Source organism: Theropithecus gelada, chromosome 2 (assembly GCF_003255815.1).
Source record: "Theropithecus gelada isolate Dixy chromosome 2, Tgel_1.0, whole genome shotgun sequence".
Lineage (NCBI taxonomy): Eukaryota > Metazoa > Chordata > Mammalia > Primates > Cercopithecidae > Theropithecus > Theropithecus gelada.
Window position 1 is genome coordinate 103255826 of NC_037669.1, and position 17251 is coordinate 103273076.

Below are 17251 nucleotides of genomic sequence, written 5' to 3' on the forward strand. Positions count from 1 at the left end.
AAAAAAAAAAAAACAGAGTGAGACTCTGTCTCAAACAAACAAACAAACAACAACAACAAAAAACTGATTCTTTGGTGTGAGTGGGTTGACAGTAAACAAATAAAAAGAAAAAGAAAAAAATTAAACCGATTCTTCCTCTCACTTCTTATTTTTGTCTCTCTGGCTGCTTTATCTATGACCCCATAAGAAGAAGTTGGCATGTAATAGTTACAATACAAAATATAAATGGCTAATATTTATAGTAAAATAAATGATGCATACACACACAATCCACAATAGGATTGTCAGTTACTAGAAGGAAGGAAATTTTCCTGTATTTACAATTTCCCCTCATTATAATACCTTTTTTTGGAAGTGTGATGTTGGGACATGAATAGGGAGTGAAAAGGAAGGAAGCTCAGAAATGAATACAACTTTGAGTGCAAACTGTATATCAGCACTGCGCTAGTGCTTTTTACGTAGGTTTTATTTCACATTATAAGACAGGTATTACTGTCCCAATTTTATAGATATGTTTATAAAGAATTGGTGAAGTAAATAACTTGCATAGTCATTGGCAGAACCAGTATTTGAAGGTATGAGAGTGCCACACCTGGTAATGTGTTGGAAGGATGAAAGGACCAGGAAGAAAAGGACCTATGCCTTCCTGGGCCTCCCATTAGTGTTAGTTTAGTCAACTTTCCATGAACCTATTGATTCTTTTTTAAACTGGGTGTCTGTCTTAATCATTGTTGTATCCAAAAGAGTAAATGCATGTCTGGAAGAGTAAATAATGGTTTTTGAAGTTCCTCCTAATTTGAAACTGAAGGAATGACTTTAGCCTCAACTTAATAATAAATACTATTTGTTGACAGAAAAGATGGCCAGGTATATTCATAGGACTGTGGTTTTCTTTTAATAAAACCATTCATCCTCCCTTCAGGTGAACTTTTAAAAACAAAGAGTGTATTTCATTTTCATTAAATGTATCAAAACATCATTTTGAACAAACATATGTCTATTTTTTAAGGCATTGTACTGTTTGTTCAGTCTTTAGTGCTTTAGTATTAATAAGGACTTTTGGGATAATGACGATGTATTATTTTCCTCATTGTGGAATAGAGGGATACACCTTGTAACTGGCACCTAAGAACATAGTTTGCTGTAATCTTTTCTCTTTGTCCGCTGGTATAATTTATTCAAGAGAAACCAATTGGCAATGTAAATAGTACTCTAGAAATACCTGGGAAATGAAGCTTTTTGTTCTTCCAGAGAAGGGAGAATCTCTGAGTGAAAACCGGAATACCTTGCCATTTTCTTTCCTCCCTTCCCTTGCCTTCCCTTGTCTTCCCTTGCCTTCTCTTGCCTACCCTCCCCTCCCCCCCCTTATATCATTGCTACCAGGGTCTGTTTCCCTCATGTTTGCCGCTGTGCAAAAGTATTCAAGGTAGAAGTAATTAAAAACGACCCAAATGTTTTGCCTTTCTATATCGGAGTGGTCCTACTTGGCAGGCTCTTAGTAGAATATGTGTTTTGGAAGTTTTTGGTGTAATTAAAATTTGCCTTGAGCTTGCCTTACTGTTTTACCTAAACATATTTGTCAAATAGGTTTAGAGAAGTGCTATCAGGTATGGTAGCCACATGTAGGTAATTAAATTTAAATTTAAATTGACTAAAATTAAATAAAATTTAAAATTTGGTTTCTCAGTTGCATTTCAAGTGCTCAGTAGCCACATGTGGCTAGTGGATACTATATTAGCACAAATATAGAACATTTCCGTGGTCAGAGAAAGTTGTATTGGACAGTGCTTATTTAAGGTATAGTTTATGACTGTAAGTATACTCTCTGTCCAAATTAACTGACCTGTATGGGGGTTTATATTTTATTCTGTAGTTTTTGGAAGTCTTTTTAGGTCAATTTTTCAAATGGAGCAAGAGAAGCTCTTTAAATATAGAGGTACTATGTATCAATACTTAATAAGGTATTTTAATTTATAATTATTTTTATTAATATAAGGGACATAATTGAAACTATGACTTCATCTGTCTTTGCTGCATCTTTAATGGGGTGTGCTCTTTAGATGAGGTTTTTGAAAATGCTCTTATGTGATAGATGGAATGGAAAAAAGGCTAGAATAAAGGGAAGATTAGATATTAAACCATACATTTACCCTAGTACTCCAAATAATATTGGAAGGGGCATGTGGAGTTAACTCACCTTTGGTAAAGGCTTTTCAAACTAACCAAACTAAGGAGCCTAGAACTGATTACCACTTAATAAGCTGTACCCGTCCTGCTAGGCTAACACACATGCCCCCAAAACTTTTGTGGTATCACTTGATAAAGAAAGGGAAGAAATTTTCTTGGCTTCTTGCAGACTACATGTGTCTATTGCATAACAAAAAATGTAAATCAGTGGCCAGGCATGGTGGCTCACACCTGTAATACCAGCACTTTGGAAGGCTGAGGTGGGCAGATCCCTTGAGGTCAGGAATTCAAGACTAGCCTGGCCAACATGGCGAAACCCCATCTCTGCTAAAACAAAAATTAGCCGGGTGTGGTGGTGGGTGCCTGTGGTCCCAGCTACTTAGGGGGCTGAAGCACGAGAATTGCTCGAACCCAGGAGGCTGAGGTTGCCGTGAACTGAGGTCACGCCACTGCATTCCAGCCTGGGCGACAGAGCGAGACTCCGTCTCAAAAAACAACGACGACAACAACAACAACAAATGTAAATCAGTGATGAATTCCTAAAGATCAGAATATCTGATTAGAAATTGAGTCATAGTAGTGCTTATAAACAGACTTCAGCATAGATTTGGTCAAGGGCATCAGTCACAGCAGATGTCAACCAGGGAGTTTTGAGGCATTGATTCATTTTACAAAAATACAGCATTGATAAGCCATGAACCCAGTTGATCAGTAATGTATAGATTTTCAGTCAGTGCACATTAACACTTTGGACTTGAAATTCTGAAAGATCAGAAATTCCTTACTGTTTGAGATGAGTAGGTTTTAGGGACTAGCCATTTTATCCCGCATGACTCAGGCCTTAATACTCCATTGCTAATAGCTAAATGTGGAAAAGTTTAGAATTACATTTAATTTAGTCAACTGTTAGGCTGCAATCATTTTTTAAAAATAATCTGTTTACGGCATTATTTGAGATAACTTGACCAACTCTAAAATATATATGTAATTATTTCTAAGTATAAGTAGTTTTTCATATTAACAACACACAGGCTCTGTTTCAGGCTCTGTTTCAGTTCTTTTCTAGTTAGAGTGGTAAAAGAAAAAAAAAGAAATCTTTACAGTAAGCGCAAAATTATAATCCAAGTATTTTTAGAATCATATACTGTCTTGTTAAAATACATCAGTGATAATGTAAACACTTCTTCCTACCTGCATAAACTGATGAGCACAATGAAAAAAATGTCTTTTTTTAATGCTGAACTCAACTTCTCTTTGTTGAGTATACTTGCACATTTTTATCTTGGTATATTGAACTCTCTTGGTCTTATACAGACCATTCCAAGTGGTCTGACATACATACTCATGATAAAATAAGAACATTGCCAAGATTATTTCTACTTTCTTTCCAACCAAAGAATGTGGCTGCCCCAAAGATAAGTTGTCCAAACCCACCTGCTCTCAGGAGTTGTTGCTGTGCTGTTAACTGACTGCTCTTTGCGCAGTTCTGATAAACAACTGTCTGTTCAGCGATTAACTCTACATGTACTTTCTCCTTTCCCAGGAAGATTCGGAAAGGGCCAGGTATTCCCACCGGTCCAGTCACCATCGTCCTTATCTGGTTTGTAATAACCTATAAACTTGCCTCTGATACTTTTCCTCATTAGCTTAATGCAGTCACTCACAAACTTTTACTGTGTTTATTTTTATTTTTATCAGGGAGTTGAGGATGCATTGTCCATTCGAAGTCTTGGCAGTCACAGGGTTGGTATTTTAACTTGTCTACACAATACAAAGCTTACATGTGAACTTTCTTCAATTGCCTAAACAATCTGACAATGTTCATATATTTCTTTGCCTTTTTAAAAGAAGTATAAAATATTGGCAAAGACCTTTCATTGGAAAATGATGCTTTCTTTCAAATTATTGTCATAAGTAAATCAACTCTAAAATCATGAATACTTTAATCTATTAACATGGGTCTAATCTCTTTTTCTATAGAAGGACCTTTGATTTTGGAAAAAAATAATTAAGATTGATCTTGTAAAATAATATTTGTTTGGTTCTAACTTTCAGACTTTTCCTACTTTCATATCTTAAAAAATGACAGTTTATTAAATGCAAAATAGCTTTGGGGCTTGGATGATTAATTATAATTTTATTATGTGGAAAATTTGAACATCTGATTTGAGAAGTTCCCTGAATATGTATAGGAATTATCATGCTTTGACATTTTGATTAACATTTTATAGAATGCCCCAGGTTGTTTTTTGCATGGATTGTTATACATCAGGAGGAAGAAGAAGCTGCTCCTTAAAAACCCTCGTATTATGCCAAGACCCTAATTTCTCTCTTAAAAAAGTATACTTTAAACCTTAAAGCGGTACTTTTATTTTGCACATTGATAATGCTATGTGTATACTTGCTTTTTTTCCATTTTATTTTATTTAAATTTTTAAAATTTTAATAGCTTTTAGGATACAACTGCATTTTGGTTACAATGTTATATGTATACTTCCATGTAGTTTTTTTAATCAGTAAGATGATCTTACATGTTGAAGTCTCTATTTGTTAGTTTTCCCTGACTCTAATTTTCTTTCCACCTTGTATAAATGATAAAAATAGACTCTAATAAACTGAGTGTGCTCTGGCATACTAGTTGTTGACATGTTTATATTCATAAATATAAACTCCAGGCTGGCTATTTTTCTTGGTGAATGTTCTCCAGGCTGGTTATTTTTCTTGTCGAATGTAATGTACTGTCTTTTTAGAGTAAGTTACTAAACTGGTTACTAAATCAGGAATATTTTAGTTATAAAACTTTAGATTTTTAAGAATATTGGCCAGACACGGTGGCTCACACCTGTAATCTCAGCACTTTGGGAGGCCGAGGCAGGTGGATCACCTGAGGTTGGGAGTTCACGACCAGCCTGGCTAACATGGTGAAACCCATCTCTACTGAAAATACAAAATTAGCCTGGTGTGGTGGCACATGCCTGTAATCCCAGTTACTTGGTAGGCTGAAGCAGGAGAATTGCTTGAATCTGGAAGACGGAGGTTGCAGTGAGCCAAGATTGCACCATTGCGCTCCAGCCTGGGCAACAAGAGCGAAACTCCATCTCAAAAAAAAAAAAAAAAAGAATATTAACAGATCGTTACAGAAATCTAAGATAATTGGCAGCCTATAAATGATTTTACAGTAGAAAAATTTTAATAGTGAATTCATCATACTTCTCCCTGGAGATATAGTACTTTGTTTTTTTCTCTTTAAATATTTTGAAAAGGCCGGGAGCGGTGGCTGACATCTGTAATCCCAGCACTTTGGGATGCTGAGGTGGGCAGATCACCTGAGGTTCAGAGTTCCAGACCAACCTGGCCAACATGGCAAAAACCCCCATCTCTACTAAAAATACAAAAATTAGCCAGGTGTAGTGGCTAATGCCTGTAATCCCAGCTACTTGGGAGGCTGAGGCACGAGAATCAGTTGAACCCATGGGCGGAGGTTGCAATGAACTGAGATCGTGCCACCGCACTCCAGCTTGGGTGACAGAGTGAGCCTCTGTCTCAAAATAAAAATTAAAATAATTATTTTGTAAAGAATGATATAGGGAGTCAGTCAATAAAAGCTTTAAAGTTGAGTCTTAAAGGCTGTGAAAATAATCCTCTTCTTGTATTTATGGCTTTTTCCTTTTGCTTTTCATTATAACGTTCGTAGTGTGTATTTTTACACAGTTGTTATTAAGCTGCTTATTTGTAAATTTGTATGTGACCTTAGGAAACTTGATTATATATTTGTTTAACTTAAAGGTAGAACCAGCAAAATTTGAACATTTGGGAGCCTTTAAAACAAATCTGCAAAAAAAAAGAAATCTGCAGTTAAACTGATAATAACTGTATACCCAGAATGTATATAAAGTAATCAGGTTGATTTTATTTTTATGGCATTTGTATCATTAAACAAATTTAAGATATAACTGCAGTATTTAATTTCATTATGTTAATTTTGAAAATTTGTTAATATGGGATATAATAAAACTCCCAGTATTTAAAAACGTCAATGTATAAATGTAAAAATTAATAAAAGTTTTACATCCTAGAGGAGATTCTAGTACATTACTCTCTGTAAGTGTACATCTAGCACAGTTTAAATGTTTAGACTTCCCTGGAAACAAGTCTGAAAGCTCACTACTAATTTCATTTAAAAGAAATATAGTTGAGATAAAACATTTTCTGTTTTACCCAAACAATATTGAGAGTTCTAAGTTTTCATCAAATTATTTGCTTTTAAAATAACTTCTCCTTTAAGCTGAATATGTTAGACAACTTTTGTCCTCTGTAGAAATAAATGTGATGGCCTAAAACACTGACCTAAATTTCCTTGTGGTTTGCTATATAATTTTGGAGTTATGCATTTCTCAGCCAGTTATTTTTAAAAACTTAAGGCCGTGTATTAAGAGGTCTAATACTTTCTGAACGTAGTATTTGATGTGTGAACATTAGCAGTACCTGAATGTGAGGTGGATATATCTATGGTCTTATGGTGCATTCTTAGGACTTTAGATTTCTCCTTTTGTCCAATTAACTTTCATATACTATCTTTTTGAAAGGTGGCTTACCAGAAGCTATCTGGGCTAGAAATGTTGGTGTCAGTGCTATAGACATTATGTATAAAAATAAAAACAGCAAAGGTAGTTCTAGACTGTGAATGGTAGGATTGGGGGAGGGATGATTACATCAAAGTTAGGAATTTAGAATTGAAACAGTCTGTGTCTATTAGTTTTATATAATGATTGGATTATTAATAGTGCAGAACATTAGTAGCTGCTTGGTCATTGCTTTATACATTGAAATACAAGAAGACAGTAAGGTAGAGATCCAAAATTAGAAAATGAAGTGATCTTGACCAGACACAGTGGCTCATGCCTTTCATCCCAGCACTTTGAGAGGCTGATGCAGCAGAATCACCCAGGAGTTTGAGATCAACCTGGGCAATGTAGTGAGAACTTGTCTCTACTAAAAATAAATAAATAAAAATAAAATAAATTAGCTGGGTATGGTGCTGCACGCCTGTGGTCCCAGCTAGTTGGGAGGCTGAGGTGGGCAGATTGCTTGAGCTGTCCAGGAAGTCGAGGCTGCGTTGAGCGTTGATTGTGCCATAGCATAAAAACGAAGAAAAAGCGATCTTGATTGAATCAGAGCAGTAGGGATAAATTGCCTTTTCTCGTTGGTGGAGATTTTTACTGTTGCATGTATTTAGTTATTATTTATATACCAGTAGCCTTGGTATAATTTTAATGAATTTAATTTTTAAAATATACTTACAATTTTGTGTTTTATCATTTACTATTACACTGTTTAATTCCATTGAAGAACCCATCGAAGGATATAACTGGGACACTTTGGAGCAGAGCCAGTACACCCAAAAGGAAAGACACCATGGTGTGTAGCCCAGGAAAATGTGTGGTATTAGTGTTGTGCATTCACTTTTGACTTCCAGCGTCCTGGATATTTGAGTAATAGGTACATTCTGATAGAAATTAACACTTGATGAACTTTGTTTGCTGTATGTATTTTCTTTCTAGTTTGTTTCCTAATGAAAACTTTCAGTCAAGTTTGACAGTTAAAATTTCTTTAAAAGATTACAATAGCAAATTTTGGATTTTTTTTGCTCTATAGTTATAGCATCAAAAATTTGAAAATGAGCCCTTACTATTTTCACTTTTCCTCCTTTGATGAATCTTTCTTATTTTACAACAATATAAATGCCAACTTTTACTTATTGGGGTGACTTTTTTTGTTTGCCCATTGTTTTAGTGGCAGTTGGTATGCCCAAATTATGGATTTTCCTACCAGATAGATTCAACATTTTTTTAAAAACCAGCTGAATTCTACGTTATATTTTGGAAAAGGAAAATTGAAACAGGTTAATTCCAGTTTGGCTTGTTAAATCCTGTGCCTGTGTAAAATGCCACTGGTGCTACAGAAAGGATGATAAGAGTAAAGACAGCTACCCTTTTCCATGAACTTACCTGATTTGGAGGATGGAATAGCTTGTGTGCTAGAATGTGTGACTTGAGTAATATACATTTTGGTCATGGAGGTTTTTTTTTTTTTTTTAACAAAAGGGTTAGATATAAAATATTTAGAAATTTCCATAGAGAAGCAACTTTATTTTTGGGGAAGTGTCACTCCATGGTAAGTGACATTTTACTACTACACAGTTTAACAAATGCATACTATTATGTATTTTGGAAAATTTTGTAACAAGATTTTGTTACACATGTATTAATAATATTTTTTTATTGCTTATGTTTTCTGTTAGTTTCAGGATAATATAAGAAAAGCATTCGGTACAGATATTTTGCTCCAATAAAATTGGTGTTTATTACAATAACATTTTCAATGAATTTATACCAGTGGTAAAATGGTACCACTTAGTCTGATACTTATGGAATTTATTTTTTGAGGTTTCTGCAATGTTTTTTATAAATGACCATTTCATTAGGCATGAAAGGAAGGGCTTTATTTTGACTGAACTATTATTTTAATGTTTTATTAGAACTAGATTATATAATTTGATTTTGTGATATATTTTAAGCTTTTTAAAAATTGTGATCTCTACAAGGAATACATTTTACACCGTAAGTCAGTATACACATGAAGATTCATGCATGTGGATTTGTATATATGTAAAAGTATAGAAAATACGTTATTGAAACAAAAGTTTCACAAAATGATATTTGCACTTACTTTGCACAGCACCCTCTAATATTTTCTCTTCTAGTTTAGTTTTTAAAATGCTGGTTGAGGGCAGGGTACAGTGGCTCTTGCCTGTAATCCCAGCACTTTGGAAGGCTGAGGTGGGAGGATTACTTGAACCCAGGAGTTCAAGACCAGCCTGGGCAACATAGCAAGACCCCATCTCCTAAAATAATAATAATAAAAAAATTAGCTAAGCATGGTGGCATGTACCTGTAGTTCTGCAGTTCCAGGTACTTGGGAGCCTGAAATGGGAGGTTCACTTGAACCCAGGAGTTCGAAGTTGCAGTGAACTGTACTGTACTCCAACCTGTACTCCACTCTACTCCATCCTGGGCAAAAGAGTGAGACCCTGTCTCAAAAAAAGCTGGTTGAAGCTACTAAGTTGATTTTAGGAACTACTGATGAACTGTAACCTATTGGGTTTTTGAATAGTATTCCTTAAAATTTTAAATGAATATAAGGGTTGGAAAAGAAAGATATTTTTACCAAACAATTAGTATTTAAACTACCTAAGGAACTTGTTCATTGCCTTTATTTGTTTTATATATGACTTTCTGGGTAGATAGCTTAAAAATATAAACTAGAATGTTTAAGAAACGATGTGTGAAAGCCATAAATCTATGTAGTTACTATTTGTTTTTTTTTCCTGGATTTGAAATGTGATATTACACATACTATCTTTTTAAAAGGCTCCTACATGAAATATGCGTGTTCTGGTCTTATGACTTTTGTATATTTTTCTTTGATTTATATTCTGTGTCACACCTGTGTGATACTGTGCAGTTCACACTTTGACCAGATTTCTCAAAGTGAGAAATCAGCATTTTCTTGAGGAAGGACAATTTTAGGTGTTTGTTCACAAGCAGATCCAAGGGAATGTTCCCCATCTTGGTGCTGCAATTGTTCTTTTGTAAGCTTGACCATGCTAGTTATGTGTGCTTGCCTTATTGCCTGTTCATTCTTTGCTTTTGCCACTTTTCAAACAATAGGAAATGATGTTAAAAGTGATAATAATTTTCTTAAAAAGCACTTTTGACTTTAGAATGCTTAATTCTTGTATTTAAAGGCTCCCTTAGGATGTTTTGTGCTATAGTGTACTGAGATTGAATCATATCACTATTAGTGATTATGAATTTTGTTATTTAAAAGAAAAATAAACATACAGTTTTGAATATACATACAGTTTAGCAATACTTTATACTAGGAAAGAGTAGGAGGAAGAATATTTTTTTTAATTCAGCTGGATTAGCTTTCATGTTTAATAATTTTTTCTTTTAAAATAGTGCTGGATTTTTAATAACCTCAAATATTACTTCTTCTCTTCTTTATATTTCTGAATTTGGAAACAAACCAACTTTCATGTTCTGCTGAAACCCAGTATGATATGTTCAAGGATAGATCATCAAGACTTTCATCATTAGTATGTAGTGCATGACTTTGTGTTATATTTGGAGTTTTGCTTTATAAACATCTGTTGATGCTAATTATAGAATATGACTAACTTTCATGGCTTTATTACGAACTTTTGGGGAAAATGTGACTAACAAAGCAAAAAGCTAATGTTTTGTGGTTGTGGCATGAATAGTAATTTTTTTCTTTAGGATTTCAGAATTAGACACAAGTTATTCTTATCTATTGAGGACTAGGATTGGTAGTAATATCTTTTTTTTTTTTTTTTTTTTAAATTTTAAAGATAGGATCCCTCTCTGTCAACCAGGCTGGAGTGCAGTGGTGCAATCATAACTTACTGACTGCAACTTTGAACTCCTGGGTTCAAGGGATCCTCCCATCTCAGCCTTCTGAGTAGCGAGTACTATAAACATGTGGCAACATGCCCATCTAATTGTTTTACTTTTTTTGTAGAGATGGGGTTTTGCTATGCTGTCCAGGCTGGTCTCGAACTTTTGGTCTTAAGTGATCCTCCCACCTTGGCCTCCCAAAGTGCTGGGATTACATGTGTGAGCTATCATGCCCAGCTGGTAGTAATGTATCTTAAAACGATGAGCCACCCACCTAACATACTAATTGTCATTCTAACACTGTTATAAACATGTCTTAATGTTGAGCACAAGCCCTAACTGTGTTTTATGTCATATATCACAAGCTAGCAGGTGTGAAGTTGCTAGATAGAAAACATCCAGTAGTGTTAGAGGACACCTAAGACATCAGTTTATGTCCATACATTTTGGTTTGATTTGGTTAGTTTTTTATGGTATGTCATTAACCAAGGAATTTAAGTTATAGCTTGTTTTTCTTGGGTTAATATTTTGTCATTAGGTTGCCTGAGTTTCTAAATTACATAGACATCTCTTAAAATGTTCAGAGTAATATATAAAAAGATGCATATTCAAAAAAAAGAAAAATGAATTTTTAATCATTGATTGGGGATACAACCATATATATGTGAGATGGTTTACCTAGAGCAGTCTGTTGCCTTTGGCTCTTGATAGGTAGGGCACTTCTAGCCACACCTTCTTATTTCAGGCAAGTAGTACGTACCTAGATTAGATTTCTTATCTACCAATTTACCTATTTAGTTTGCTGGCCTTAATTTTCCCATATGTACTTGGCTCTGTACTCCTAGGAAAAGTTAGATATTGAGACAATCCTGCCTTCAAGGGACCCTTTTATAAGGTGACCATTTATGGTATGCTGGGCAATCCATACCATGTTGGTTGTTTCCCTCCTGAGCATTACATACTGTGGATTCACTAATTTGGGTTAAGAGTACTGTCTGGGACTGGGACAGTTTAATGTCATGTTCTTCGTTCTCTCAGTCCTGTTTTAATTGTTCCAAAAGATTGCTATTTGACCTTTAGGGAAGGAAGACTATAGAAGGAAATGAATTATCTTGTTACCTATATCCTTATAAAGAAGATGGGGGGGGCAGGAGTGGTGTCTCCTGCCTGTAATCCAGCATTTTGGGAGGTTGAGGCAGGAGGATCACTTGAGACCAAGAGTTCAAGACCATCCTGGATAACATAGCAAGACATTGTCTCTACCTGTCCCCCCAACCCCAAATTAGCTGAGTGTAGGGGTACATACCTGTGGTCTTACCTACTCAGGAGACTGTGGCAGGAGTCCAGGAGTTCTAGGCTGCAGTGAGCCATGATTGTGCCACTATACCCCAGTCTGGGTGACAGAGCAACACCCTGTTTCTACTGAAAAAGAAAAAAAAGAAGCCAGAGGGACTCAAGTGTGGCATGAAGGTCTCCACAAATATCCTGCCTGGCTCTTAGTTCTAATCAGGTTTTCTTTAGCTGGCCAGACACAGAGATGCTTGGCACAGAGGGAGGTGAGGGAGGAATGCAAATGTGTAGAGGGGCCAGGTAGCCTAGCTAGTAAAGTGCAGTGAATTGTTTACTAACCTTTGGGAAATAAATTGCATGTAAACTATTGTGTATCTCATATAGACCTTTGTGCATATAATTTCAAGATGAATTTTATTAAATTATTTTCATAACTTCCCTATGCAATCATTGAAGTTAACTTGAAATATTTACTTCCAGAATCATTCTTATAGTCACTCTCATGGAATGAAGAAGAGGTCTTCTGGTTCTCATAAAGACCCACTGGTTAGTTCTGTTGTGTCTCATATCACAATTCACAAAGTACTATTAGGAACTTAAGGATTATGATTATGATTGCTTTGGTGTGCTACTAGGGCATTATTGAAACTTGATAATCTGCTGAAACATGATTTATCAGAAATTTAAAAATAATTTTGTTTTCATTTGCAAGTTTTAGTATTAACAAATGCAAACCCCAGCAGGCAGAGTTAGTATTATATCACAAGAAGCTCATTAACAAGTATTTTCATTTATGAATTGTCCTTTGGAATATACCTGAAGAATAGGTTTAGTAAGATTCTCATCCTTATTTTAGGAATTTGAATTGATTTAGTTGTGGCATTATGGGCAGTAACTAAACTCACAAATAGGTTTCATTCTAAAAGTTTGTGTTTTGGAAACTTGGAATGCATTTTCTCATTTCTACAATAAATGTGTAATGGCAAAGTTTCCATACTAGCTTGCTGAAAACTCGTTAATCTATAATGTAATTAAACTGCAGAATGAATATACTCTTTATTCTAGTCACTTTGCAAAACAACATTTCTTTTTTCTTTTTCTTTTGTTCTTTTTTTTTTTTTGTGAGTTGGAGTCTCGCTCTGTCTCCCAGGCTAGATTGCATGGTGCAATCTCGGCTCACTGCAACCTCCACCTCCCAGGTTCAAACAATTCTCCTGCCTCAGCCTCCCAAGTAGCTGGGATTACAGGCATGTGCCACTATTCCTGGCTAATTTTTGTATTTTTGTAGAGATGGGGTTTTGCCATGTTGGCCAGATGATCCTCCCGCCTCAGCCTCCCAAAGTGCTGGGATTACAGGCATGAGCCACAGTGCCTGGCCGCTAAACAAATTTCTGTGAGGAAAGGAATATCTCCAGAATGCCCACTTGGTACATTGGGAACACCCATTTCCTGTTAGGTTGCAACAGTACTGGCAAAGGAAGTGCAGTCCCAACTCTTTGCTAATTCATAATTCAGGGTTCCCATGGGTTGGATGGGGAGAGGGTTGGAAGGCTTTGGTTGGTAGAAGGAAGGAGAGAAGGGAGAATGTAATGGGGAGGACATTAACGAGAGGCCCTGGAAGGTAAGGTCTTGGGATCTCTGGGGAAAGGTGAACCTTAGTGCCTAGTTGAGGGTGTGAGTTGGGAGTGAAGAGTGGTGTGGGAAGGCAGGGCTAGGGGTGGTAGGGGTGGGGTGAGAGTAGGGGTATCCTCAACTGCAGTGTCAACACTGGTGGAGTCTTTAAATCAGAAATTGCCTAAATTTGCTTAACCTTGAGTGAAAAAGATGGCTAGAGAAGTTGGGAAGGGAATTTTATAGATGGTTTTCTCTCCCTCAGTTAGCTATAATGTATACTATTATTGTTTATTTTGTGCATTGTATAAATGAACCTGCCATAGTGTTTTAGATCAAACCACATTTATTGTACTCTCTCTTTCATTTTGGTAATTTGTCAGTTTATTTTGACAAGTAATGGGACTAGGAAACGTTTGGAACCAAATACATAGCTCTTTAACCACTTCTGTGGCTTTGCCAGATGGATTGTAAAACTGGTAATTATTCAGTGGTCCAGGAGTGTTCAAGGACATTCTTAAGAATGGCACGAGAATAAATTGTTTTCATTTCATTTTGTCTGAGAGTTTATTGTCTTGTTTTTAAATTTAAAAAGTTAGTAATATCTTTGTTTTAGGGGCTTGAAATAATTGTTACTTTGACTTAATGTGATATGATGATTTAAAAACATTATTTTGGAGAAGAAGGGATTTGGCAATATCACATTTTGCCTTTGTGTGTTCAGTTTTACCTTTGTGTGTTGTTAGGTTATTAACATTTAACCTAAGAAAAATGTGTTTAATTTTGCTTTTTGCAGAGTGGCCTCTACTTTGACCAGAGAAACTATAGCAGTCTTAGACATAGCAAACCCATCTCTGCCTACTACACTCGGGTTTGTCTAAAGTTTTTTGGCTTTATGTGTTTTCTAATCTCCCTGTTTTGCATTTTGACTAGCTGTAAATAATCTGTAAATGGCTACGTATATACTAGTTTTTGGTAACTGAATTTATATAGTCTGTGGGAGTCTCTTTAAACAACGGGAACTATTGAATCATCATGTTTATAAATCAGTACCATTAAAAAAATTTTTTAATGAAAATGTTTAAATGTACAAAAAGTTCAAAGACTAATATAGTGAATATCACATACTTGTCATTTAGATTATATAATTCATTATATTTCCTTTATCACATAAGTATCTATTTGTCCCTCTAACCATCAATTCATCTTAGTTTTTGATACATTTCAAAATAAGTTGTAAGCTTCCATATACTTCAGAGTGGGTACCCTTTTAAAAAAGCTTATATATAAAAATGTAAACTACATGTGACATGAGAAGAATGTAGTTATTTAATGTTAGAATCTCCTGTTTTTTTAAAGACATTTGACACATCATACATTTAAGACACATTAAATGTATGGCACACAGTACATTTAAAATAATTTTGTTTAAAAAACCTGCACACACAACTTAAGTACTCTTATTTTTCATCTCTGATTGGGTTTGGTGAAAAAGAACTTGAAAAGTATGTCCTCAGATGACATCAGGAAAAGCAAGATTTAATTCCTTTAAAAACATGCTGTGTCCTTTTAGTGCATGGATTCATTGACTGGTACAATTTATCTAATTCAACTAAGGCACTTTGTCCATGGCTTGTTTTGAAGAACAGGTTTTCTAATCTATTTGGAAAAGAGTGTTTGTAGTGCTAACTTGGAGCTTATTTATCTGGTTCTCCAAAAATCAGTCTAAGCCAATTAGGAGTTGGTCATAAAATCACTGAAAATATCATAGGAACTGGGTGAGTGGGATGTGGCCACTGTTTGCCACACTCCCAGTGCCATGGCCCTCTTTCCCTCAGTGTTTTCTTACTTACCATTCCATATCCTAACAATAATGCTTGAAGACCAATAGGACATAAACATATTTATAATTTACAGAAAACTGTTCCAACTGTTTTTATTTCTTATCCCTTACAAATGATATTCAAAACAATTTCTAATGACTTAAGTTTTTCTTATTTCTTGTGTTTCTTAACTACCTTAAGCACTCAGGAATTGCTAATGAATTATGGAGTATAAAATCATAAACTTAAATCCTCTGCATTTGTGATGGTGAGACCAATTCATCTTTGTTTTTTGTTTTTGCTTATTTATTTTGTTTTTGTCTCTTAGCAGTCTTCTTCCCTGTACAGTGACCCTCTGGCAACATATAAGAGTGACAGGGTTAGTACTTTCTGAGGAATTTTCTGCCTTCAGAGCTACCAGTTGCTTTTTTTCGGGTTTAATAATGCACTTTTTTCTTAGGCCTCTTCTACTGCAAATTCTGGTCTGCTGAGAAGTGCCAGTCTGGTTTGTATTTTCCTCTTCCAGTGTGTGCAGTGCTGGTGGGGTCAATGTCATGGTGCTAACTCTATGGCTTGACAGCTTTTCTCCAAAATAGTTAATGATTTTAATGTCATGTGTACTTCAGATTGTGCTGCCTGTGCTTAAAATATAAAACTTTAGGGTATTAAAAATGAGCATATTCCCTTCACAGAGGGCTGTTGGTAGCCCTTGCTTAGAATCAGTTTTTTCGTAGAGAAGATAGATTTGCTTGAGTCCCACCACACTCACATACTTTTGTGAGATGGCTGCTTGTGGAAAGGATATTGTTTTTCTTTGGGACAGTTATGATCTTGGCCTCTGATACTAGGATCTAATAAAGCAAGCTGACTAGAACAGTAAAAGCAATAGCTCTGTGTAATGTGTGAGCTGTGAATTTGTTGCTTTCAAGCTGTTTGTTGTGTTGTGGCCTGTTCTAGTGGACTGGGATCCTGAGGTTTTATAACTTAATTTTATTGTTGTAGTGGGCAAAATACGCTTTGTACCTCAGTTTCCTTTCCTGCTCTGTTTCCTCTTTTGAGGAAATACATTTATACGTGTTAATTCTCCCAGTTTCATAACATGATGGTGAAAGAAAATACTGTAACCAGAGGTAGTTTTTTTAAAAATGAAGTGTAAGGTTGATAGCAATTTATGCATATAAATGAGTATTACCGCCGGGCGCGGTGGCTCAAGCCTGTAATCCCAGCACTTTGGGAGGCCGAGACGGGTGGATCACGAGGTCAGGAGATCGAGACCATCCTGGCTAACACGGTGAAACCCCGTCTCTACTAAAAAATACAAAAAACTAGCCGGGCGAAGTGGCGGGCGCCTGTGGTCCCAGCTACTCGGGAGGCCGAGGCAGGAGAATGGCGTAAACCCGGGAGGCGGAGCTTGCAGTGAGCTGAGATCCGGCCACTGCACTCCAGCCTGGGCGACAGAGCCAGACTCAGTCTCAAAAAAAAAAAAAAAAAAAAGAGTATTACCGCCCTCAGGGTTTTCACTTTGGGAAGCTATACACTTATATTATTCTCCAAAACTTTTTTGGTACCGAGTATTGTGAAAACATTAAGTCATTTTCAAAACAACCTTGATGCTAAATAGCTAAGTAATATTTCCTTTGTTCCTTAGGCATCATTGTACAATGGTGGATTATATAACCCTTATGGTTCTCGAACTGTAAGTCTAAATAGGGGAAGGTGGTGAGGAGGAGGGAAATGTGGGTGGGCACAGTTTACTTTCAAAGAAAAAGTCAAAAATTAAAAAAAAAAAAGAGTACACAAAGAAAAAGTTATTTAATCTGATCTGTAATTACTCTCTAAGCTGTGATCAAGTCATTCAGC

At 35.7% G+C, this 17251-nt stretch overlaps 1 protein-coding gene across 11 annotated transcripts in view; it reads left to right on the forward strand.

The window, feature by feature from the left end:
- LRRFIP2 (LRR binding FLII interacting protein 2) overlaps positions 1–17251 on the forward strand; it is a 130845-nt gene that overhangs the window by 58422 nt on the left and 55172 nt on the right. The window contains exons 6-13 of one of the 11 annotated variants that reach the window (XM_025376035.1): positions 3731–3787; positions 3886–3930; positions 10307–10348; positions 12438–12503; positions 14365–14439; positions 15720–15770; positions 15852–15896; positions 17040–17087. The exons of 7 other annotated variants lie outside the window; for them this stretch is intronic. In XM_025376035.1, the coding sequence (XP_025231820.1) occupies positions 3731–3787; positions 3886–3930; positions 10307–10348; positions 12438–12503; positions 14365–14439; positions 15720–15770; positions 15852–15896; positions 17040–17087 (429 nt within the window). The remainder of the gene's footprint in view (positions 1–3730; positions 3788–3885; positions 3931–10306; positions 10349–12437; positions 12504–14364; positions 14440–15719; positions 15771–15851; positions 15897–17039; positions 17088–17251) is intronic. 3 more of the 11 variants (XM_025376036.1, XM_025376037.1, XM_025376038.1) reach the window with 3 other exon arrangements.